The 24,730-nt window shown below is 41.5% G+C and overlaps 1 protein-coding gene across 1 annotated transcript in view; it reads left to right on the forward strand.

Moving 5' to 3' along the window:
- Window positions 1-10,901: 10,901 nt before the first annotated feature.
- The window catches only part of CREB3L2 (cAMP responsive element binding protein 3 like 2), a 107,758-nt gene continuing 93,929 nt past the window's right edge, over window positions 10,902-24,730 (forward strand). The window contains exon 1 of the mRNA XM_010983166.3: window positions 10,902-11,404. Within this exon, the coding sequence (XP_010981468.1) occupies window positions 11,303-11,404 (102 nt within the window). The 5' untranslated portion in view covers window positions 10,902-11,302. The remainder of the gene's footprint in view (window positions 11,405-24,730) is intronic.

Raw genomic sequence — 24,730 nt, forward strand, 5'->3', positions numbered from 1 at the left:
AAGTTTGCTCTCATTCCAAACTAGAGTTAAGGGATAGAACATATTAAAACAGAATGAAAACTCTCAGAAAATGGTAGAAAGCCAGGAGTCTTATAGAACAAAATAGATACTTGTGTCTTCAGAATCATTAAAACAATGTTCAGAGACAGACTGTTTATCTATCTAGAATAGACAAGGGAGGTTCCCGGATAAAGATGATGTGGACTAAGAACGCCTGCCATATCAGCAAACAAAGGATACTGCTGCCATCAAGCCATCAGCCACTACGGCCGCCCCCTATAGTGAGCACTAAGGGGGCTTAGGATGAGAGAGAAGAGAATACTGGTCCTAGATAGTTAAGGTGCATAGCAAAGGAAGGAGTTCAATGAGCCTAGACTCTTGCATCTTCCCATACAAAGAAAAGTGTGACTACTGGTTTTTGTTGCAAAACTCCCTATATATTCTGGCTCCTCTCTCACCTCTTCTGGAGCAGTCCCTCAGAGCTATCTGAGAGGCTGCCTTCTAGACTTGAGTTCTCAGAAAGTTCTCCAAATAAAACAAAATTCTGTTTTTAGGTTGTGCATTTTTTCCTGTCAACAATAATGACATAAGAGGATCTTAAACTCACCTCCTCTCATAGACACAACGAATCTATAGCTACACATGGAACAATTTCCTCTAAAAGAAACACCAAAACTAGCTAAGTGTCTCATACACTTGGGCAAACAAACAAACAAACAAACAAAAAAACCCACATCAAAATGGGTAGGAGAGGCTGAGATACACCCTTTCCGTAAACTCACACCCAGTGCAGTGACCCACAATTGGGAGGGAACTCACAACCCCGAGCTTCACCCTGAGGAGTGGAGGATTTGAGCCCCACATCTAGCACCCCAACTTTTAAGACCTGCACCGGAGAAATGAGCCCCCAAAATATCTGGCTTTGAAAGCCAATGGGGCTTTGTCCATGATACCCACAGAATCATAGCGAACTGAGAAATAGTCATTAAAGGGCTCACACGGACTCACCTGGCTACCCTCCAGGACCCAAAGCTGAAGCAGCCAATTGAAACACATGTGGTCTTCCTATGAAACAGTCCTATTTGCTTATCTTAAAACTTTGGAGTGAGAGGCAGGCATCTAATTTAACACACATCTAGGTGCCTGTGAAATACTCTCCAAAAACACTGACCAGCAGGCATCATATTTGAGTTTTCCCTCTGCCTCACTCCGTGTTGCCAGTAGCTCCTGGAAAGGAGCTTGTAAACTTGTCAGGTGCCCCGATTTTTGCAGATGCTACCCAGAGGACACCTCTTGATCACTTAGCTCTGGTGGCTAACAAGCCTTATGCTCGTGGGTCCCACAGAACTGTAACAAATGCAAAAAGAGTTTTTAGCCACTTACCCCAACACCACCCCAGGACATACTGCAGAAACAACAAACTGAAACGCACCCCAGTCTTTCTGTGAAAGAGGCCTGTTAGTTTACCTCGCTAGTGCGGACTGAGGTGCAGGCTTCTAATCAAACACGTCTAGGGACAAACCACAATCCTCTCCAGAGACCAGGGAGGCCCATGAGTGCCATCTTCATGCTCTCCCTCCACCCCACCCCAGGTTGTCGATGTCTCCGAGCAAAGAACGCTGTACAAGCCTGGCTCACTGACTTTTTTGTGGCTGCTACCCAGAAAACACATTCCTTGATAGCCTGCCCTAGTGGCCAGTGGGGCTTGTGTTCATGGGTCAACGAGATGGTAGCAAACTAAGAAACAGTTCTTAACTGGCTATTCCCCAGGGCTCAGTGCAGAGGGAGCAGACAGAAATGCTTTTCTGTGAAAGAGGTGTATTTGCGTACTTTACAAATTGCTACCCGAGATTCTGACTTCTAATCAGCTTGAATCCAGGTGCTGACTAAGACCCTCCCATTTAGGGTCCTGATGGGTCTTGGCACAGCCTCAACTACTGTGAACCACTATGAGTAAAGTATGCTGCTTGGACAATCACAATAGTTTGAGAGACATCCAAGAGCTAAGGCAGACTGAACAATAACCTTACATGTGGGCCACTCCTTCAAGAGTGGGAGAGGTGGCTATTTTATCTAATGCATAGAAACCAGCACAGAGAGTCAAGGAAGAAATGAAGAAACAGAAGTACATGTTCCAAACAAAAGAGCAAGATAAAGCTTCAGAAAAAGACCTTAATTAAAGAGAGATAAGTGATTTACCTGATAAAGAGCTCAGTTTAATGGTCATAATGATTCTCACAAGCTCACCAGAGAAGAATGGATGAACAAAGTGAGAATTTCAACAAAGAGACAGAGAATTTAAGGAAGTACCAAATTGAAATTACAGAGTTGAAAAATACAATACTGGAACTGAAAAATACAATAAAAGGATTCAACAGCAGACTAGATGAAGTGGAAAAAAGGACTGCTGAACTCAAAGACAGGGCAGTGGAACTCATCTAATCAGAGGAGCAAAAAGAAAAAATAACAAAAAAAATAGAGAAGATAGTTTAAAGAACTTATGGGACAACAGCAAGTGAACCAAGGTTTGCAAAATGGGGGTTGAGAAGGAGAAGAGAGAAAGGGGCAGAAAACTTATGTGAAGGAAACAGTGAAAACTTCCCCAACTTGGGAAGGAAACAGAAATTCAGATCTAGGAAGCCTAGAAAGTTCAACATGAGATGAACTCAAAGACACCCACACAAAGACATATTAAAATTAAAGTATCAAAAGTTAAAGACAAGGAAAGAATCCTAAAAGCAGCAAGAGAAAAACAATTTGTTATGTACAAGGAAACCCCCATAAGATTTTCAGCAGAAACTTTGCAGGTCAGAAGAGAGTGGCACAATACATTCAAAGTGTTGAAAGAAAACAACTTTCAGGTCAAGAATATTCTACCTGGCAAAGTTGTCCTTCAGAATCGAAGGAGAGTTAAAGAGTTTTCCAGATAAGCAGAAGCAAAAGGGGTCCTTCACCACGGGACTCAGACTTACAAGAAATTTCTTTAAGTTGACATAAAGGGGAACTAACAGTAAATATATGACAATAAAAGCTCATTGATAAATCACTTACAAAGCTACTATAAAGGTTAAAACATAAAAGCAGTAAATAACTGTAACCACAATAAATTTTAATGGATACACAAGATAAAAAGATGTAAACTCAAAAACATAACATTGGGGGGAGTAAAATTGTAGTTTCAGAATGCATTCAAACTTGAGTTGTTATCAACTTAAAACACACTATGATAAATACAAATTGTTTTATGTAAACTTCATGGTAAACACATAGCAAAAACTTATAGTAGATATACAAAAGGTAAAGAGAAAGGAATCTAACTAAGCATACCATTACAGCAAATCGTTAAATCACAAAGGAAGAGAGCAAGAGAAGAAGGAAGGAACAGAGGAATTACAAAACAGCCAGAAAACAATTAACAAAATGGTAACAAGGACATACCTATCAATAATTACTTTGAGTTAAATAGACTAAATTTTCCTATCAAAAGACAGAGTGGCTGAATGCATAATCTGAGACCCATTTATATGTTGCTTACAAGGTACTCAGTTCAGATGTAAAACACACCACAGAGACTGGAAGTGAAGGGATGGAAAAAGATATTCCATGCAGATGGAAACCAAAAGAAAGCTGAGGTAGTTATATCAGACAAAATAGACTTTAAGAGAAAGATCGTAATAAGAGACAAAGAAGGCCATTATATAACAATAAAGAGGTCAATCCAACAAGAGGATATGTTAATTTGTAAATATATATTCACCTAACGTAGACACACCTAAATATATAAAGCAAATATAAAATAGTAGGGATCTTTTATATCCCACTTTCATCAATGGATAGATCATCCAGACAGAAAATCCATAAGGAAATATTGGCTTTAAATGACATGTTAGACCAGATTGAATTAACATATATACAGAACATTCTATCCAAAAGCAACAGAATATACATTCTTTTCAAGCATACATGGAAAATTCTCCAGGGTGGATTATGTTAGGTAATAAAACAAGTTTTAATAAATTTAAGAAGACTGAAATCATCATTAGGCATATTTTCTAACCACAATGGTATGAGGCTAGATATCAATTACAAGAAGAAAACTAGAAAATCCAAATATATGTGAGGATTAAACAACATGTTACTGAACAACCAACAGGTCAAACAAGAAAGAAAAGAGAAATCAAAAATATCTTGAGACAAATAAACTCAAAATGGCTTAAAAACTTAAACATAAGACAAGACACTATAAACCTCTTTGAAGAAAACATAGGCAAAACATTATCCAACATAAATCTCAGCAATGTTCTTCTAGGGTAATCTACCCAAGCAATAGAAATAAAAGCAAAAATAAACAAACTGGACCTAATTAAACTTATAAACTTTTGCATAGCAAAGGAAACCATGAGCAAAACAAAAAGACAACCTACAGAATGGGAGAAAATATTTTCAAAAGATGAGACCAACAAGGCTTAATTTCCAGAATATATATACAGCTCATTCAACTCAATAAGAAAAAAACAAACAACTTAATCCAAAATTGGGCAGAAGACCTAAACAAGCAATTCTCCAATGAAGACAAACAAATGGCCAATAGGCACATGAAAAAATGCTCAGTATTGCTAATTATCAGAGTAATGCAAATCAAAACTATAATCAGGTTTTCACACCAGTCAGAATGGCCATCATTCAAAAGTCCACAAATGATAAATGCTGGAGAGGCTGTGGAGAAAAGGGAACCCTCCTACACTGCTGGTGGGAATGTAGTTTGGTGCAGTCATTATAGAAAACAGTATGGAGATTCCTCAAAAGACTGAAAATAGACTTACCATATGATCAGGCAATCCCTCTCCTGGGCATATATCCAGAGGGGAACCTTAATTCAAAAAGATATATGCACTCCCAGTGTTCATGGCAGCACTATTTACAATAGCCAAGACATGGAAACAACTTAAATGTCCATTGACAGAGGACTGGATAAAGAAGTTGTGGTATATTTATACAATGGAATACTACTCAGCCATAAAAAATATAAAATAATGCCATTTGCAGCAACATAGACGAACCTGGAGAACGTCATTCTAAGTGAAGTAAGCCAGAAAGAGAAAGAAAAATACCATATGATATCACTTACATGTGGAATCTAAAAAAAAAGCCAAGCAAACTTATTTATAAAACAGAAACAGACTCACAGACATAGAAAAAAAAACTTATGGTTACCAGTTGGGGGAAGGGGGTGGGAAGGGATAAATTGGCAGTTCAAGATTTGCAGATACTTTAACTACTATATATAAAATAGATAAACAAGTTTATACTGTATAGCACAGGGAACTATATTTAATATCTTGTAGTAACTTACAGTTAAAGAGAGTATGAAAATGAATATATGTATGTTCCTATATGATTGAAGTACTGTGCTGTACACCAGAAATTGACACAACACTGCGAACTGACTATATTTCAATAAAAATAATTTAAAAATACCTTGAGACAAATAAAAATGGAAATAAAACATACCAAAACTTATGGGATGTAGCAAAAGCATAGCGATAAATGCCTACATTAAGAAACAAGGTATCAACCAAACAACCCAACTTTACACCTCAAGGATTTTAAAAGGGAGAAAAAATGAAGCCCAAAGATAGCAGAAGGAAGAAAACAACAAAGATCACAGCAGATATAAATAAAATGGAGACTAAAAGACAATAGAAAAGAACAATGAAACTAAGATCTCATTTTTTTAAAAAAGTGAACAAAGTGGACAAATCTTTAGCTAGATTCACCAAGAAAAAAAAGAGAGAAGACTCAAATAAATGCAATCAGAATTGAAAGAGATGTTAAAACTGATATCACAGAAATACAAAAGATCTTAAGAGACTACTATGAACAATTATACACCAACAAAATGGACAATCTTGAAGAAATGAATTAATTCCTAGAAACATACAACCTACCAAGACTAATCATGAAGAAAGAAAATCTGAAAAAAGACTGATTACTAGTAAGGAATCAGTAACCAACAAACAAAAATTCAGGACCAGGTGGCTTCAGTGCTAAATTCTACCAAACATTTAAAGAATTAATGCCAATCCTTCTCAAACTTTTCCAAAACATAGAAGAAGAGGGAACATTTCCAAACTTATTTTACCAAGCCAGCACTATACTGATATGAAACGCCAGACAAGGACACCATAAGAAAAGAAAATAACAGACTAATGTTGCTTATGTACCTAGATGCAAAAATCCTCAACAAAATATTAGCAAACTGAATTCAGCAATACATTAAAAGGATCATTCACCATGATCAAGCAGGATTTATTTCAGGGATGCAAGGATGATTCAATATCCACAAAACAATCAATGTGATAGATTACATTAACAAAATGAAGGACAAAAATCATACGATCACCTCAATAGATACAGGAAAAGCATTTGACAAAATTCAACACTCATTTATGATCAAAGTTTCTAAAGTGGGTATGGAGGAAATGTACCTCAACGTAATTAAGGCCATATATAACAAGCCAACAGCTAACATCACACTCAATGGTGAAAAGCTGAAAGCTTTTCCTCTAAGATCAGGAACAAGATAAGGATTCCCACTCTCACCACTTTGATTCAAAATAATATTGAAAAGTCCTAGTCAAAGCTACAGGTATATGAAAAAGAAATATAGGAAAGAAAGAAGTAAAACTGTCAGTATTTGCAGATGACATAATATTATACATAGAAAACCGTAAAGACTCCACCAAAAAACTGTTAGAACTAATAAATTCAATAAAATGGCAGGATATAAAAATCAATATGCAAAAATATGTTGCATCTCTATACACTAATAATGAACTATCAGAAAGACACATTTAAAAATAATCCCATTTACAACTGCATCAAAAAGAATAAAATACCTAGGATTAAATTTAACCAAGGAAGTGAAAGACCTGAAAACTGTAAGACATGGATGAAAGAAATTGAAAAGGACACAAATAAATAGAAAGATATTCTGTGGTCATGGATCAGAAGAATGAATGTTGTTAAAATGTCCATACTACCCATGGCAATCTACAGATTCAATGTAATCTCTATCAAAATTCCAATGGCATTTCCACAAAAACAGAACAGACAATCCTTAAATCTGTATGGAACCAGAAAAGACTCCAAATAGCCAAAGCAATTTTGAGAAAGAAGAACAAAGTTCAAAGCATCATGCTTCCTGAATCCAAACTATATTACAAAACCACAGTAATCAAAACAGTGTGGTATTGGCATTAAAAACAGACACATAGATCAATCAGACAGAATGGAGAGCCCAGAAATAAACTCACACCATTTACAGTCAAGTAATTATAACAAAGCATCCAAGAATATACAATGAAAAATGGACAATCTCTTCAACAAATGGTGTTGGGAAAACTGGACAATCACATGCAAAAGAATGAAACTAGACGACTATTTTACATCATACATAAAAATTAACTCAAAATAGATTAAAGACTTGAACATAAGACCTGAAACCCTAAAACTCCTAGAAGAATGGGCTTCTTCTTGTAAGATTCTTGACATTTGTCTTGGTGTCATTTTTTTTGTGGGGGATGGGGACTTGACACTAAAGCAAAGGCAATAAAAGCAAAAATAAACAAGTGAGACTACCTCAAATTAAAAATCTTTTGTGCAGCAAAGGAGATGATCCAAAAAAAGAAAAGGCAACCTATTAAATAGGAGAAGATATTTGTAAACCATATATCTGATAAGGGTTTAATACCCAAAATATAAAGAACTTATACAACCCAATAGCAAAAAAAAAAAAAAAAAAAACTGATTAAAAAATGGATCTAAATAGACATAATAGACATTTTTCTAAAGAAGACATACCGATGGCCAACAGGTATATAAAAAGGTGCTCAATATCACTAACCATCAAGGAAATCAAATCAAAACCACAATGAGGTGTCACCTTATACCTTTTAGAGTGGCTATTATCAAAAAGACAAGAGATGACAAGAGTTTGCAAGAATGTGGAGAAAAGGGAACTCTTGTAAACTATTGGTGGGAATGTAAATTGGTGCAGCAACTATGGAAAAGAGTATGGGGGTCCTCAAAAATTTAAAAATACAAGTATCATATGATCCAGCAATTCCACTTCTGATTACTGGACCAAAGGGAGAGAAAACACTAACTCAAAAAGGTATCTGCACCTCCATGTTCACTGAAGCATTATTTACAACAGCCAAGACATGGAAAACAACCTAAGTATCTACCAATGGATGGATGGTTAAAGAAAGTATAGTATACATATAAATTGGACTGTTATTAAGCCATTAAAAGAAGGAAATCCTGGCATTTATGACAGCATAGATGGACCTTGAGGGCATTATGCTAACTGAAATAAGCCAGATAAAGAAAGGCAAATACTGTATGATCTCACTTATGTGTAATCCAAACAAACATACAGAAAAACTCATGGATACAGAGGACAGATCAGTGATTGCCAGAGGCAGGGGTTGGGGTGTGGGTGAAGTGGGTGAAGGGGGTCAAAAGGTACAAACTTCTAGTCATAAAAAAGTAAGTCCTAGGAATGTAATATACAGCATGGGGACTGTAGCTAGATATTGTGGTGATCATTTCACAATATATATAAATACTGAATCATGTCTGTATCCCTGAAACTAATATAGTGTGATATGTCAATTATATTTCAAAAAGAAAAAAAAAGAGCAAGTGATGCTACTTTTTAGGGATGCCAGAGAAGCTGGGGGGAAAGTCAACTAAATTGTTAACTCCTAAGAATGAGAGCGAAAGGACAAACTAGACTCAAGATGAAGAACAAGAAACATGCTGGTGAGACGTTTTGTGTACATGGAACAGGAGAAGGATACAGGATACAAAGGAGGCTGAAAAAACTCGTCATTAGGGATTGTGACATTATAATGGCAATACAAAGAAATTTAATCAAGCACTTGGGGCACCAATTATTATATTACTGATTTTATGAAGGAAAAACTTAGTTGCTTAAAACAACATACACTTAGTATCTTTGATTTCTGTGGGTCAGGAATCTGGGTGCGGCATCGCTGAGTCCTCTGGCTCTGGGACTCTCACAGGCTGCAGTCATCACAAGGCTCAGCTCCAGGAGGATCTGCTTCCATATTCACTCATGTGGTTATTAGTGGGATCCAGTTACTCATGGGTTGTTGGACTGAGGGACTCAATTCCTTGCTGGCTATTAAATGGACACTTTCCTTGCTATGTGGGCCTCTCTATAGGGAGCTCACGGCATGGCTGCTGGCTTTCTTCAGAGCAAGCAAGTAAGGAAGAAAGAACCAGCAAACCAGGAGCCAGAATCTTTTTTGACATCCCATCACTCCTGCCATGTTCTCTGTTAAAAGGAAGCCCCCTCGTCCAGCCCACACTCAAGGGCAGGCAGTTACACAAGGGTGTGAGCACCAGGAGGCAGGATCACTGGAGTCCATTCAGAAGCTGCTAACCACCTGCGGCATAACCAGGGACTGACTTTGTCTAAAGCAGAAATGTTTGGCAGGTAAATGTTTGTATTCCCATATTAAGCAGGATGTACATACAGGTTTCTCACCTCACTGGCTCATGTTGAGTGTTATGCTAAGAAAAATAGGAAAGCTCTCTAAAAATTGAAAAGGTGATCTACAAAAAGGATGTGGTGAAGGAGGTAGTGGACTAGAAAATAAAACCCGGGGGGGGGGTATAGCTCAACTGGTAGAGCGCATGCTTAGCACACATCCTGGGTTCAATCCCCAGTACCTCCTTTAAAAAGTAATAATAAATAAGTAAACCCAATTACCTCCCCCTCCTAAAAAAAAATAAATAAAAGTGCAAAACATTAAAAAAGAAAAAAAGGGGAAAAAAAACCCCAAGGACCAAGAGAAAAATGAGAAAACTACTACACAAGGAAAGTGCAGGCTCATAAACTCAAATTTCTACTTAAGCATTAAAATATTTTCAAACGACCCAAGACATAGGACCAAACAAATAGGTTCCATGACGAACTGCTGCTTAAAGACAACATAAGAGTCCTAAGACAAAATGTGACTGGCCCTATCCACCAAAAAACACTCGCGAAGGGGACAAAGCGGCTTCTCCGTACCTGAATGTGCCATTGTAAGAAACTTCTAGAGACAGTTGACAAAGACGCCTTCATATTTAAAGTGAGCAAACTATATAGGCAAGCACTTTGTTTCCTACACTGACGTAAAAGCTCTGTGACCTGGAAAAGAAAGCTGTTGGCTCTCTTCAGTAATGTCTGTTGGGTAACAGAATAAGGAGAGCCCATAAAAAACATATCTGGAGAAGAGCAAAACAGAAAGCGGGCGACAAATGTGAAGCACAAGCAATTAAAACTTGCCAGAGCTGTGCTAATACAAATACATGGGAATATTTCTATTTGTGTATAACATGTGACTTTTTTTCTTTAATTCTGAGAATCAAATACGCTAATCTACTTGAAAATATTGAGGACAGTATAGAAAACTGCCCTCGCAGTAGCGATCTCCCCCTCTAAACGCCCGCGCTAATTCCTCTGGATTCTTAGAGGCGACTGAACCCCCCCCACTTATAAAATGTATTCTTGTCGCTATTTGATTGGCTCTCCCTACAAGCACCCTTTTCTCATTGGTTGTTCCCCCAGTCCATCATTCCTGGACTCTAGCACTCCATTTGTCCGCTGCCTCAGACCGCGGCCGCAGCCGGCACTTAGGCAGGAGTAGTTCCCCGGTGACGTCAAAATCGCTCCCCGCCCGCATTCCAAAGCTTGGGCGGAGACTTCCCGGTGCTCCCGCCTTTGGGCGGAGAGATAGACTTCTGATTGGATAGAGCGGGCGAACTGAGTATCCGATTGGTCACCGCTCTGGAGGGAGGTGGAGTCGTGGCTGAGTCCCGGAGTCTAACTGAGGAACCCTGAGGAGTCTCAAAGTTTGTGTCTGGAGCAGTAGTGGAAAGTGGACTTATTGAGAAGGGCTTTTCTTGGGATGAGAGCTGATCTCCTGCCTTCATTTTGGATGCACACCCTGCTTTAACTTCCTCAGCCTTCGGTCTGATCTCTGGACAGCCTGTCTCCTCTGGGGATTCTCAGCTCTCGGAGGACACCGGACCGGGGCCCTTGGCAGCTCTCTCTCAGGCAGAGGAGCGAACGTTTTCCTTCCTAAGTGCATAAGCTACACGCACACCCACGCTCACACACACGCACACCCACTCGCGCGGAGGCAGATCTCGCCCTCCGAGGCGGCCCTGCCGGCTCCCCTCTTGCCCTCAGCATCCTCGGCCCAGCGCGCCTCGGACCACCATGGAGGTGCTGGAGAGCGGGGAGCAGAGCGTCCTGCAGTGGGACCGCAAGCTGAGCGAGCTGTCAGAGCCCGGGGAAACCGAGGCTCTCATGTATCACACGGTGAGGACTCGGCGGGGCCGGGCGGGGAAGGGGCGGCTCGAGCGGGGAAAGTGTCATCCAAGGAACTGCTCGGGGCTGAGAACTGGGAAGGAAGTATTGGGAAGAGCATGCCCAGAGTGAAGAGATCTGGGGAGAGCTGTGGTTTTTCTAGCTGCCCACTGAAGGTGGACAGCTAGCCCTTTTAAACTTTTGGTAGTAGTAACGACGCTTTGTATTCCTTTAGCAACTTATACTTTTTTTCCCTGAGGTTTTTTCACCTACGCAGTATCATTTTCTATTGCTGTCAGCACTATAAAGCGGGAGAAGAGGTAGATGTTTTGATAATCTGCCTCTGTTTAGGTTGCTTCTGATTTTTGTGGGAAGGTTTTAAAAAACTAGACAAAATAAAGTAGCATTTTCTTTCCTTCACTGTCATATTCTCTCTCTCTCTTTACTTTCTTATTTGTATTTTACGAAGTATGCCTGTGCGTATCTGTGTGTTTTGAAAAGGCCCCTCCCCATTAGGAGGAAGGCTGCTTTATTTGGCTCCTTTAACTATACAGCCAAGAAATCTGCTTCCTTCTTCAGAGGAAAGATCAGAAAAGCAATATGGAAAATCTGAGGCAGTGCATACTTCAGAAGGGCTTTCGAGAAGGTGGGACAGCTCACCAGTTCCTTCAGTCTTATGCCCCAGAGACCCCTTTGGGCATTAAACTGTCACAGAGAGCACACATTTATTTTAAATAAATTTCAAGCTTTTGGTATTAAATTTGCAAAATGAAATTTTGTTTCCAATAGCCAGCATTGATAATATGATTTTATGTGAGATCTCTTTGTTTCTTTTTTATAAATGCAGAGTTTGTAATGAGAGAGAGAGGGAAACACTAATGAGAAAATGAGAGGCTTGGCTGTTTCCCCTTCATGATTCTTTTAATGGGGTCAGTGCCAGGATATTTGAAACTTGCAAAATGGCCTGCAGGCTCCACCTCTTTGGCCTTTGCCTCTGGCTGACGTTATTTTGGGAAGAGGGATACGGGCCTCCCTGTGATTCCCACCAAGGCATTTGTGGTGGCTGAGAGTGGCTTGGTGAAAACATGCGGAGTGCAGGGCTGAGAGGGAGTGGTAGTTCATGCTGGGTCAAAAGCCAGATGTGTGGTGTGATCTTCTGGGCTTTGCTGGCTGAGCCCTACCGGAGGAGACCACGTGGGCTGCGTCTGGATTGGGGGCCCAGATGTGCTTCCTGTTGTCAGTACAAAACTTTGAGCACTTTGGCCCCCAAATATCTTCTGAAAATTGGGTGCTCCCAGTCTTTCTACCAACACAGGCCACTTTTCCACCATTCGCGAGGGGCAGCTCTTCTCTTTTGTCCTCACACATGCTGTGAAAATATCTCATCCAGCAGTTGTGATGCCGTTGCTTTGGGCTTGCCTTTCAGCTGGTAAGATGAACTGTGCACAGGCGTCCACATTCCCTTCTTTGGGCCTCAGGATTTGCATTTGTGAGATCTCAGGCTGAGGTTTGAGACACTACCTGTGACTGTGACATTAACTCCAGGCAGAACAGCTTGGACTGGCGCTGACATCTGAATGCACAGTTTCAGGGGCAGAGACAGACCTTACATTCCTTTTGGTATTAAGGGCTCAGTTTTTCTATGTCATTATGATGAAGCAGTGATGTGAGATTTTTTCCTTCTCATTAGATTTTTTAAAAACAACTTTTATAGCTGCCACTTAGGGACGTGTCTCTCTTCTGGGCAGTTCACTCGTATAAAATGTCACTCATCATTGCTGCAACTCATGGCCCACAAACTGCGTATATGAATTAGTGTTGAAAGAGGTATTGGAAAGTAGCACAGACAACTGGATTATATTCCTTCTAAACTAAGGGGAGTTTGGCAGAGATTTGAGAATAGATAACTTTCCCATCTGTTTCTTGCACTCTGTTGGGTATCCAGTTGCAGAGTTGGTTATTATTGCCATTTGTCCATAATGTAAAATGGCCTGACCTCCAAGTGGGAAAAGGATGGCCCGATTATGCATGTACTCAAAGATTTATTTGTTCTTTCAGAGAATGGTTATTGAACAGCTTCTATGTGCCAAACACTGTTCTCAGCTGTTGGGATACATCAATGAACAAACCCCCCCCCCTCCAAATTCTTGACCTTGAGAAGCTTACACTTGTGTATGTGTGTGTGTGTGTGTGTGTGTGACCAGAGAAAGATAAACAATGAATGATAAATACAGTAAAGAAGTACGTGATTAGTGTGTTGGACAATATAAGTGCTATGGAAAAAGTAAAAGTAGAGCAAGGTAAGAGGAACAGAGAAAACAGGATGGAGGAAGGGCAAAATATGATCATAAACTAACTGATCAGCTTAAGCCTCCCATAGGAAGTGGATCTGAACTGAGGCCTAAAGGAGGGGAGAAGGTTATCTCAGCCGACGAAAAGCCAGAGCAAAGGCCCTGAGATGGGAGTGCCTCTGGCATGAACCTATGGTAATATCACCTTATGTTTTAGATCCTCCCATTTTGGTCAGTTATTTTCCTTGTCAATGCAGGTTACTTCTGAGACACAGTGCTTGTTTTTGGAATAGCCCAGTGAAACTTTCCAAGTTTCATATTGGGAGTGGAGAGCCTGCGAGGAGGGTAAGGCACAGCTGTAAGTAGGAAAGGGGGAAGATATAGGTACCATCTATTGAATATTTATTATCTGAAAGGGACAGCTGGCTTCATGGGCCTGCCACTTGTGCAGTCCCACAGGGCCCACACTTGGTTTGATGCTTTGCTGTCACTGTCTTGAAATCCTTAATAACTTTTGAACAAGGGGTCCCACATTTGCATTTTTGTATCAGGTCCCATCGGTTATATGATGGTCCTGATGAAAGGCATTGTATTTAGTACTTTACACAATTTATATCTTAATGACTCAGTGAAGGAGTCATTTTTCTTCTCACTTACACATAAGAAAACTGAGACTTAATGAGCTTTAGTGACTTGACAAATTAATGCTAGTTAATGACAGAACCAGACTTTAAAGTCTGCCTGCCTCCAGAGCCCAGGTACTTGCCCACCATTCTGTATGAATGAAGGGCCAGACTTAAAGAGAAGGAACTGAATCAGAGGATGGGAGAGGATGACTGAGGGGTCAGAAATTGCTGAGTCTGAAGGCGGCTAATATTTAACCAAAATGGCAATGCCAGCCACTAACCCTTCCTAGCGTGATCACTCTCTTTGTTGTACATAGGGATTTAGCTACCACGTGCATGATTGCTAATGCCTTGTCTTAGCAAACCTGTCACCTACCTGATTTTAAAAGCATGGAAAGTTCAGATTGCCCAAGGCTGGGATTGTCACATCTCCCAGGAGCCTTCCAGGAGCCATCAGGTGCAATGTTTTCCTCATTTGGTTGGTTATGAAGACTTCTTGGTCCAGAAGGACAAAGGCTTAGAGGAGACAGATTCAAAGTCTGCAAAATAAAGAGGCCCATAGATGGAGTAAATTTGGACTTTCTCATTAGATCCTGAATTATTAGAGCTTTGGGCTTTCTCTTGAAGCTTAAAAAATAGTTCCCATAGAGATGATGAGATATAATTTTAAGTCAGTGAGTAGTACTTTTGGGAAAGCTGTTGTTTCTAGAGTGGATACAGGCTAAAAGTGATTTCAGAAAAGATGGCAAATACAAAAAGTAGTGTATGTCTCTTTTCAGATCATTCTGAAAAACCTTGTCCCTTCCCCTAAACCTGCCTGGATGTTGGACATTTCTAACATTCATGTGTTATTCCTGTAAGATTCTGTGCAGATTGCATTTCTGGGAATTCACTGTGGGACTCTGCAATTTAAAGAGCAAACAAGTCTATAAGTCTTATCTATATATATTATTATATGCACCAACTATATCTGAAAGGATGCTCAAGAAACAGATAATTGATGTTTTCCTGGTAAGGGGATTTAAGGGTCTGGAGGTCAAAAGAGGGAGGGAGAGGGAGTTATTTACATGCTACCCCTTTTGTCCTGTTCAAATTTTTACCTCCTGAAAATATTTAGGAAGTGAAAAATGACCATTTAAAGGCACCACGTAAAACTGGACTAGAGGTACTTTTAGCCTGTGTTTCCTGGTGGGGACAGAGGGACCTGGGGCTGTATTAAGCTCAGCTCAACACCATGGGAGTTGGTGGAGGCCTTGGATGAAGAAAGAGGAAGCAGGAGTGCTTGGGGAAAGGGGCTCTGAGGGTGGAGGATTAACAGTGGGTTTGTGGATGATGAACACCATGCTCTTGGTAACGTTCTTATAGCTCAGTTTAGCAATCTGGAAAATTTTTTATCAATTTTTGCAATGATTTTTTTTAAGGTATACAATGGGAATCACCAAGTCTTTGCAAAGATGACAGAAGTTCTGCTTGTTTTAAATGCTAAATTCACACAAATCCAGTTCTTGGGATAATTATTTAGTGGTTCTGCTGCTTAAATTTTATATCCAGTTGGTTCTTAAAGTGAAATGACTGAGCCCAAACAGTGGTTGGTGGGGAGTTGTGGGAAGACTCCACCTGGCTGGTGTCCAGATGTGAAGGCCCTCCGGCTCCCACATCCATCCCTGATTATCGGTACACGGTGACTGATCTCAGAGGCTGGTGGTTTCCCCTTCCTCCTGGTGGCCCAGAGGCTTAATAGGGCCCCAGGAGGACATGGGAACTTTGGTTTGACATTCCTCTCCTATTGTTGGCCCCTGGCCAGATTGTGAGCGGGACCCTGGGTCATCATTGACTTGAGAAATCATTACTTCTGGTCACCTGACCTCCACCAACTGAAGAAAGGTAAGAAGTTCCAGTAGGAGCCAAAACTGTGAAGTCAGTAGAATTTGTCTTCAAGACCCTCATGGCACCTTTCTTCACCTACACTCCTTTTGCATTTCCTTCGCTTCTTGGACTCTAAGTGCTCGCTGTAGCATGTTCTTTTTCCATTTCCCCCTCTTTTTTCTTTTTTTTTTCCAATCAAAATGTCTTTTTATTAAAATTGCTTTTACGGTTTTTTTTTTTTTTGAGTTATAGTCAGTTTACAATGTTGTATCAATTTCTGGTGTATAGCACATCCAATCCCCCCCCCCTTTAATTTTGCTCTTAGAAAAGATTTGTTAAGCTTATGCTAGAAATTTAAATATTGGTAAAGCTTAACATATGACCGCTAAATGGGCATTTATATTTAACAATAATTACCTCAGCTTAAAAGCGTGACTCTAAATGGAGAACTTAAGGCAATAGCCAGGTAGTAGGGGAGGACTATTTGGGGCATGGGGTGGAGCCCTCTCTACCCCTCTCCTAGTCATGCATGTGGCCCTTATTCATAAGGCAGCCTTGTATATGTGTTGCTAATTCATCTATTATCTAAAGGATTTTCACTGGCTTGGTAAAAAAATCTTTGACCTAGTTGTATTACTGTTTCTGAAATTGTTCTCATGGTGTTAGGGGAAGGTGGACTTGGGCACAGACTTGAAAGATGAGAGGACGGCACTGGGTTTTGCACTTGCCCTTTTTCTTGTGATATCCCTGAGTGATAGTGTTCTATGGAACTCTGATGTCAAATTGCTCTTGCAGGAGAAATGAGGCACTGCATCTAGATTAATAATTGAATTAAATTACAGTGCCTGCAGCTGCAAGTAACAAAACTGATTCAGATTGCTCACACAATAAGTAAATTATTGTGCCATGTTGCAGAAGGCCTAGAAGTATAGTTACTTGTTTGGCTGACTCAGCAGCTCCTTTGTGTCATCATGGACCTCGGTTCCATCCGTCTCCATGCAGATTTCATCGTCAGGTTAGAGGCAACCAGAAGGCAACTCATACCCATATGAGTTTCAGGTGTTCAATTCAAAATGACACTATACAGAGGAGGAAGAGAGGTTACATCTTCCCTGTGTCCCTTTTTAGGATGGAAGAAACTTTCTTCAGAAACCCACCAGCTGATTTCTCTTTGTGCTTCATTGGCAAGGATTGGATCGTATCACCATTTCTAAACCAATGTCTGGAAAGAGATTTAGCCGATTGGCTTAGATTAGTCATATGGGGATGGAGGGGGTATTGGAACCTCAGCCAGTATGACCATTTATAATGATCATTACTGAAACAGTCTGTGTTGGCAGACCTTTCCTTAACCAAAAGGTGTGTTCATTAGTCAATAACTTTTTCTCACAAAGATGGGCTAGCAATGGAAAATGTTTTAAAATCTGTAGTAATTGGCCATGGGGGCAAGAGACCAAACCAAGTACCATGTTACTCGCAAAGCTCTAAGAACATTGTTTATCCATGCTAATGGCACCCAATAAAGGAAGACAATAGAGACTGGAATATCTCTGCAATGCCTGCAGAGACTATCACGAGGGAGTATGGCTGTGGCCCAGCTCACTAACTAGGAAATGCAGTATTAGCTCTAATTATCTGAATTCTCTGCATCAGGGTCACATATCAGAGTTGGAGGTAACTGACTGGACCTGTAATCATGATCACCACGTAAGACAAGAATGGCTTGTTCTGTTCGAGGTCCACACAACCTCATATCTGTAGGCAGACAGCTGAATGCTGTTTTTCAAAGAAGCTGTGTTTTCAATTGCATGTGGCTGTTCAAATACTGATAAAGGCACATGTGCCTGTTTACAGCTTGAACTGCCTGCCTCAGCCTTATGGTTCTGATCTGCCTGTGGACTGTCTTTGGGCAGGTGGCCTTAGGCCTTGGCTGGGCATTTGGTAGCACTGAGGACCTATGTCTGTAGGCTGTCTGAATTGCCCAAGTGAGTGATTTTGTGAGTGAGAGAGTAGTGTTTACATTCCCTGCCTCAGAAAAAATTCCCATTCCCAGCTAGAAAAAAACAGTGAGACCCACCATCTTTTTGTCAACCTTGAGTCTGTTCCTTCTCCTCCGGGCTCAGCACATGCTCTTGGGTTCTTCCAAATGAAGTTCCAAGTGACCTCAATTCTTCCTTGAATGGAATGGTCTAGGTTACCCATGAAGTACTTAGGAGGTGATGGTCTGTTTTTAATCTATGGAGAATCTGAGGCCTCAAGCAATGAAGAGATTTGCTCAGCTGGGACACAAGCTCCTTGAAGGCAGGAGACATGACTGTCTTTTCTATACTCCCACGATGCTTAGCCAAGCACAGGATGCTCAGAGATATGTTATACTTCCTTGAGGTACAATTAAGTGGAGTGAGGCAATCTTGGAGAATGGATAAGCTCGGTGGCTTTCCTCTTTCATTAATGTATTTTTAAAGCTCTGGGTGCTTGTAAATGCCTCTGCAACTTTGAGAATTTAATATGAAAGTTATTTGGGTAATTTGATGTCAATAGTTTTTCATGTTTTGTTTAGAGAGCAAGATGGGAGGGAGGCCAGTAGTCTGAGAGTCCCAGTTTCCACTGGAGTAGAGTTGAAGGCAGTGTTGTGGAAAGGGTGGGCTTTCGAGCCAGGCGGACTTGGTGTCCAGGGCTGCTGGTTCTCTGGTGACCTTGGGCAAGTTACCTCACCTCTTTGGGGCACAGTTTCTTCACTTGTCGCTGCCTGGCCCGTAGTGTTCACGTCGTACCACTCTCTCCCCTAAGTCAGATGTCTTCTTTCTGGGGAAGAGGTGTCCTCACCTCAGAGGGCTGGCATTGTTCAGGAAGCACAAGGGACCTGTAATTATTCTTTCTCATGCATCTTCATTTCCTCTTCTCCCCAGCATCTATCTTCTGCTGTAAACACAGATCTCCGCCTTGAACACATGTTTGCCAGATGCTCTTGCCCCTCCTTGCTCTGCTCATTTTTTCTCTCTCGTTTACTGCCTGGTTCTCGCAGACAAATGGTCAGTGGCTGCGGCCTTGCTCCATTTCCTCACTGTGTGCTTCTGCCTCCTGTATGTTCTGGTTCCTCCTGCTGCCTGAAGGCTCTCCAGCTTCTCTCTCACTACTGGATCCACTAGTCTTCTCTCTGTCCTTACCTGCAGGGCCTCATGGAAATATTTGACAATACTGACCGACCACATAGTCATCTCATAACTCCCTCTTGCTTTGGCTTCCATGACACCCTGGGAGACTTAGTTTTTCCTCCTTTGCTGGCTTCCCTACCACCTGTTAAATGTTTGGTGCTTGGTCTTCTGTTCTCTCTGTACACTCTGCTGGGCTCCTCCATCAACTTCAGTCCAGCTGGTTCTCAGATCTTTCCTTCTGTTATTTGTCTGTTGATGGAAACTAGGAGATCTTTGGAGTATGACCCAAGATTCTTCTGGGCCTCATGAGCTGTAGGACAGCTCCAGCTGGTAACCCTTGAATCTTCCTGATGCGTTGCTCTGACTAAGAAGAGCTGAGGACACTTTGATCCCCCTTATCACGGCACCCCTGTTATCTCAGGGAATGTTTAGTGACTCAGCTCTCCTGCAGTGTAAACCCACAAGAGGCTCATGAGTCATTGCTGGAACGTAGCTGTTTCTGGAGGCAATGTCACCCATCAGACACAGGCTGTGTTTTGACTGGGCTTGTGCTTATTCTTCGGCTTGGGAAACCCTTTGTGGTGTTCTGCAATGTCTGATTTTTTCTAGGACTGCGTGGAATCTCAATGCAAAAGTCAGGCATGACCTCTTACATCCTGTCCCATCGAGCTGTCTGGTGTGTCTACTGCTGTCGAGCTCAGTTACAGTTGCCTTATGTTGCATTGCCCGCCTTTGAGTAGCTCTATTCTGGAGTAATTTATTTGTCTAAACTTTACTGACATTACCAAAGAGCTTTTTAAGAGTGGAGATGGGTTCCTCTGAGCCACTCAAATTTCTAGGCCTGCTTCTTGTTAGAAGTATCTTGGAAGAGAGTTTTTCTTTGGAAAAACTCATTATAGTACAGGTTACTTCACATGGTCAGTCTCAGTTTATCCTGCTATAAAATGCTGAATTGTATTACATGGTCCCAGAGGTTTCTTTGAATTCCACAGTTCTGTCTGAGTATCACCCTCCTACCCTTGAAAGCCTCTGATCTTAAAAAAAAAAAAAAAAAAAAAAAAAAACCAGGGTGATTTAAAAATAACAACAACAATGTGTACTGGATGTTTGTGTCCCCCAAATTTATACTTTAAATCCATAACCCCCAGTGCGTCTGTATTTGGAAGAGGGGCTTCTAAGAAAGCAATAAAGGTTTAAAAAGATGAAAAAATAAAACAACAAGAAGATTCAGCTGATTGCCTATTGAATTGGGGAACTCAGTTGTAGTTTGCATTTTATAGCCTCTGTTCTGACTTAAAAGCTTGCTTCAGTAAGACCCAGACAAAATAAAGAGTGGAAAAACAGAGAGGCACAGAGGTAGGAAACTTTTCTTTTTTTTTTTACATCAGGAAAAAAAAATCCAAGACACAAAAAAAACCCTCTTCAGACTTCTTGGCAAATAAAAGGAGTCTGGAGAAAAAAAAATCTACAAACAGTTTTCTAGTCGTCTGAGTGGAAAATCCTGGTTTTTAAACATCTCATATCTTGGAAATGACTGAATAGTTTTTGTTTAAAGGGAAATTCCTTTTGGCTGAGAAAGTGCCTGCAGGATTCAAACTGATAGGGTGATGTTTTTAGCAAACTTGGAGGAAACAAGAATTTGTGATGGAAATGCTTTCTCACTGGCCAATTGTGTTACACAGAAATTTAAATTCAAGGTTTCCAATCATAGCATTTTAAAGGTTCAACCATTAATTCCTTCCTTCCCCTCACTTCCTGTCCGTACATCCTGGGGAAACATCTCTCATAGCTGGTCCTTCCTCCAATTTGATTAACTGCTTTTCTAAACCTATGCATGTCCTACGCAGGAGGATATAGAGTCTTGACCTTGTGGCTCTCACAGTAGAGTGGAAGGAAGATATATAAACAAGTCATTAAGTATCTTGTGTACATTTTCCTTTAAAACTGTGTTCAAAGCATTTCTGGAGCATAGAGGGTAGAGTAACAGACCCAAAGGAGATGAGGAGTTGGAGAGCATCTCGCAGAATAGATGATATTTGCATGGGGTCCTGATGTGTAAATAGGAGTTCTCCAGGCAGTGGGGACAGCAGGTACAGAGTAGGAATGTGTAAAATGTCATAACTGATTCTGGGAATCACGAGTAGATTTATGCAGTTTGAGAGTAGTGTACTCTGGGGAGTGTTGGGAGATATGACAAGATCATACAAAGTTTGCATGCTTTGCTAACCATTTGGATATTCTTTTGTGGGTAGTAGGGTGGGAAGCTTTTAAGACTTTTGACAACAAAGAGACAGAGGTAGAAATGTGTTTTACAAAGGAAACCCTAGTGGTTGTGAAGGATGGGTTTGAGGGAAGAATGAATGGCAGCAAGAGGATCTGTTGGCTGGCTAGCTCATCCATGGCGTACAAGACACTGTGAAGGCGTTGAGCCTGACAGGGAGGAGCACGTGAATGCAAGAAAGGGTTAGGAGCAACCTGGAGACTTGGTGACAGTGGGATATGAGAGAGGGATGTGGGAGACTTCCTGTTTTCTGATGTGGAAGACTGAGTTGATGGTGCTGCTATTGATCTAGAAAGGGGATATTTGGAATGAAGAATGAGTTTGGTGGGGAAGATCATGAATTCAGTTTTGGATGGTGATTCTGATGTGATCGTGGAACATTCAGGAGAGATACCTAAAAGGCATTTGGAAACTTGGGTCTGATGTTCTGGTGAAAGGTCTGGAGACCTTTCATGGGGGATAAGTGAAGCCAAAAGCCTTAATAAGATAGTCCAGGAAGGTCAGGGGGAGAGCAAGGAGTGTGAGAACAAAGCTGAGAATGAAGCCCTGGGGGGCACTTGAAGGGTTTGGGGTAGGGGCAGAAATCTGCAGATGGAACTCAGATGGAATCAGCAGAAAAAGTGGGGAAAATCCAGGAAAGTCCCGTCACAGGATCCAAAAGAGGGGAGAGTTGCTACAGAGTGGTCAGGATAAACAAGGGCTGAGTGTGCGCTTCGGCAGACCTCCAAGCACTCAGAGGACCGTATGGTCGCTCAGGGTAGACTCGTGTCTCGGAGCCGGAGAGGCCCCCGGGGGTCTGGACCTGTGGGCGTGCCCTGTGGCTGTGCCCAGGGCGTGGAGGCCTTGTTTCTAGGCAAGAGAAGAAACTGCAGAAGGGCAGGAACTGAGAGTAAATATGCATAATGGATAATATATACAATGGAGCCTCTTTCCTTTTGTTTCTTGTAAAATCAATCCTCACAATGGGCCTTGGAGACTGTCTCAGTGCCTGTGAGGTATTCTGGGGAGCCAACCTCTCTTCCTTCTTCTCTCCAGGCTGAATCCACCTATTCCTGACATTCTTCTAATCCTTCTAAAGGAGTTTGTGCCTGTGTCCCTTCGTGCATGTGTCATTCACAGTTCTCAGGCTTTGGGGCGTGCGAAGGGAGCATCTCTAGATGCTTTATATCTGTACAAGAGGGCTGGGATTTATCCTATAAGGCTCGAGCCTTTTCCTTTCACTGTTTCTGCTGACTCTTCCCACTGAAAAAGGATCAGGTGGACCCACTGGCTGCCAAAGATGAGTTTGATCACAGAGACATCAACAATATTCAAATGGTAGAAAAACAGAAAAAAAAAAAACAAAAACATTGGCCCCATTTTTAATAACATAATAGTTGCAGGTGAAGACAAATTGTTTTGTAATAAGAATATGAGCTCGACGGCCTTCCAGTGGAAGGAACATTAAAGCAAATGATGCTGCTTCAAAGAAAATATGCAGCTACGAGCAGTGCCTGGGTTTTAGGACCTACAAGGGGACTCTGACGGGACACCCTCCAGCGCCCTCCAAGTGCTGGGGCTGGCCTTTTCCTTTGCTCTCTGCTGCCCTGGGTCCGGGATGTTGCTTTCATGGCCCTCAGCCCTCCCAGGGAGATGAGGAACAGGAATAGGGGAAGAATTCTGCAGCCAGTACTGAAGTTGAGCCCAGGAAAGAAGTGGGTGGAGGATAAGGAGAATTCTACTTCGTGACTGCACAGGGTGGAAGCAGCAGGTGGCCCTTCTCAGCCCGGAGCAGATTCTTCAGTTTAGAATTCAGCTTGAGTTTTCTTCCTACACCTCCTTGAAATTATTGTAGTAGAAAAATGGAGGACAGGAACCGACTTTCTCCTAAGCGGTGGCCATGTCCCAGGCACGGAGATAGACACTTCATTTACATCATGTCACTCACCCTCCATCATGGCCTTGTGAAAGGTACCCAGAGTAGGGAGTGCCACAACCAGACTGCATGCCCAGAATCATTCATTCATCCATCCACTCAGCAAATACTTCACTGAATCCCTCTGATGTGCCCGCTACTGTTCTGGTAGCTTCCCTCCTGCGAGGTGACACCGAGTTTAGGATTTACCCCACACCATTCAGCCGCAGGATGCGTTAAGTGGGTCTCTGGGCTGACTGAGAACCAAATTACTTTTGATCACATTATTTCAATAACAGAATGTCTTGTGAGTTTGAAGCACTTATGTTGCAAATTTTTTTTAAAAAAGACAATTTTTTAGAACGGCTTTAGGTTCGCAGCAAAATTGAGCAGAATGTGCAGTTTCCATACACTGCCTGCCCTCTCCCCTCCACGCATCCCGCTTTACAGACTTTTGGAATGTGGATTCATAAGCTGGGTTACCTGTGGCAGCTTTTGAATTTCACTTTGTTTTTAAAAATTAGTCACAGACAAGGTTCCTTTTGTAATCCAGCAAGAAGCCAGATTTGTCCATAAGGGCCTCAAAAATATGTGTGCAAATGTGTGAGTGTGTGTAGGCTGTTTTTTGCTTCATTTTAATAAAACCTTACCTCAAACAATTTTGGAGCAGACCTATAGATTTTAGCAGAATACAATTAAGAGGTTAAAATATGGTGAATGTCCTCCCCACCTTCCTGCCCCCTCCCCTTCCATTTACAAGCTTCAGATGTTGTCCTTTGGAAAGGAGTGTGGGATGGAGTGGGGGAAGTACTGCTTTTTTGGTACCAAAGAACTTGAAGCTGAGCTTTGTAGCTATGACTTTTAACTTCCTAGCCTGAGATGGTATTCATTTCTGAGGCACTGCCAGCAGTTGTTTTTCTGGTTCTGCTCTGAATTTGCAAGTTTTCTTTCCAAGGCTCTCCTGCAGCCCCTGACCTACATTTGGAAGCAGCTGCAAGACGTGGGGCTGTGGGCCAAGGAGACTGAGGAGGTCAAGACAAACCCAGACAGAGACTCACCTGACCCCCTTGGCTTCCGGGGCATCGTGTTCTAACTGAAGGGGCCCAGTGACCCTGGTAATCTCAATGTCCACATATATTTTTGTGTTTAATGAAAAAGAGGGAGAGAAATAGCAGCCAGAAAATCATTTGGTTTTTCATCTGTGTTTACATGTTGGGAACATAAG

Source organism: Camelus dromedarius, chromosome 7 (genome assembly GCF_036321535.1).
Source record: "Camelus dromedarius isolate mCamDro1 chromosome 7, mCamDro1.pat, whole genome shotgun sequence".
Taxonomy (NCBI): domain Eukaryota; kingdom Metazoa; phylum Chordata; class Mammalia; order Artiodactyla; family Camelidae; genus Camelus; species Camelus dromedarius.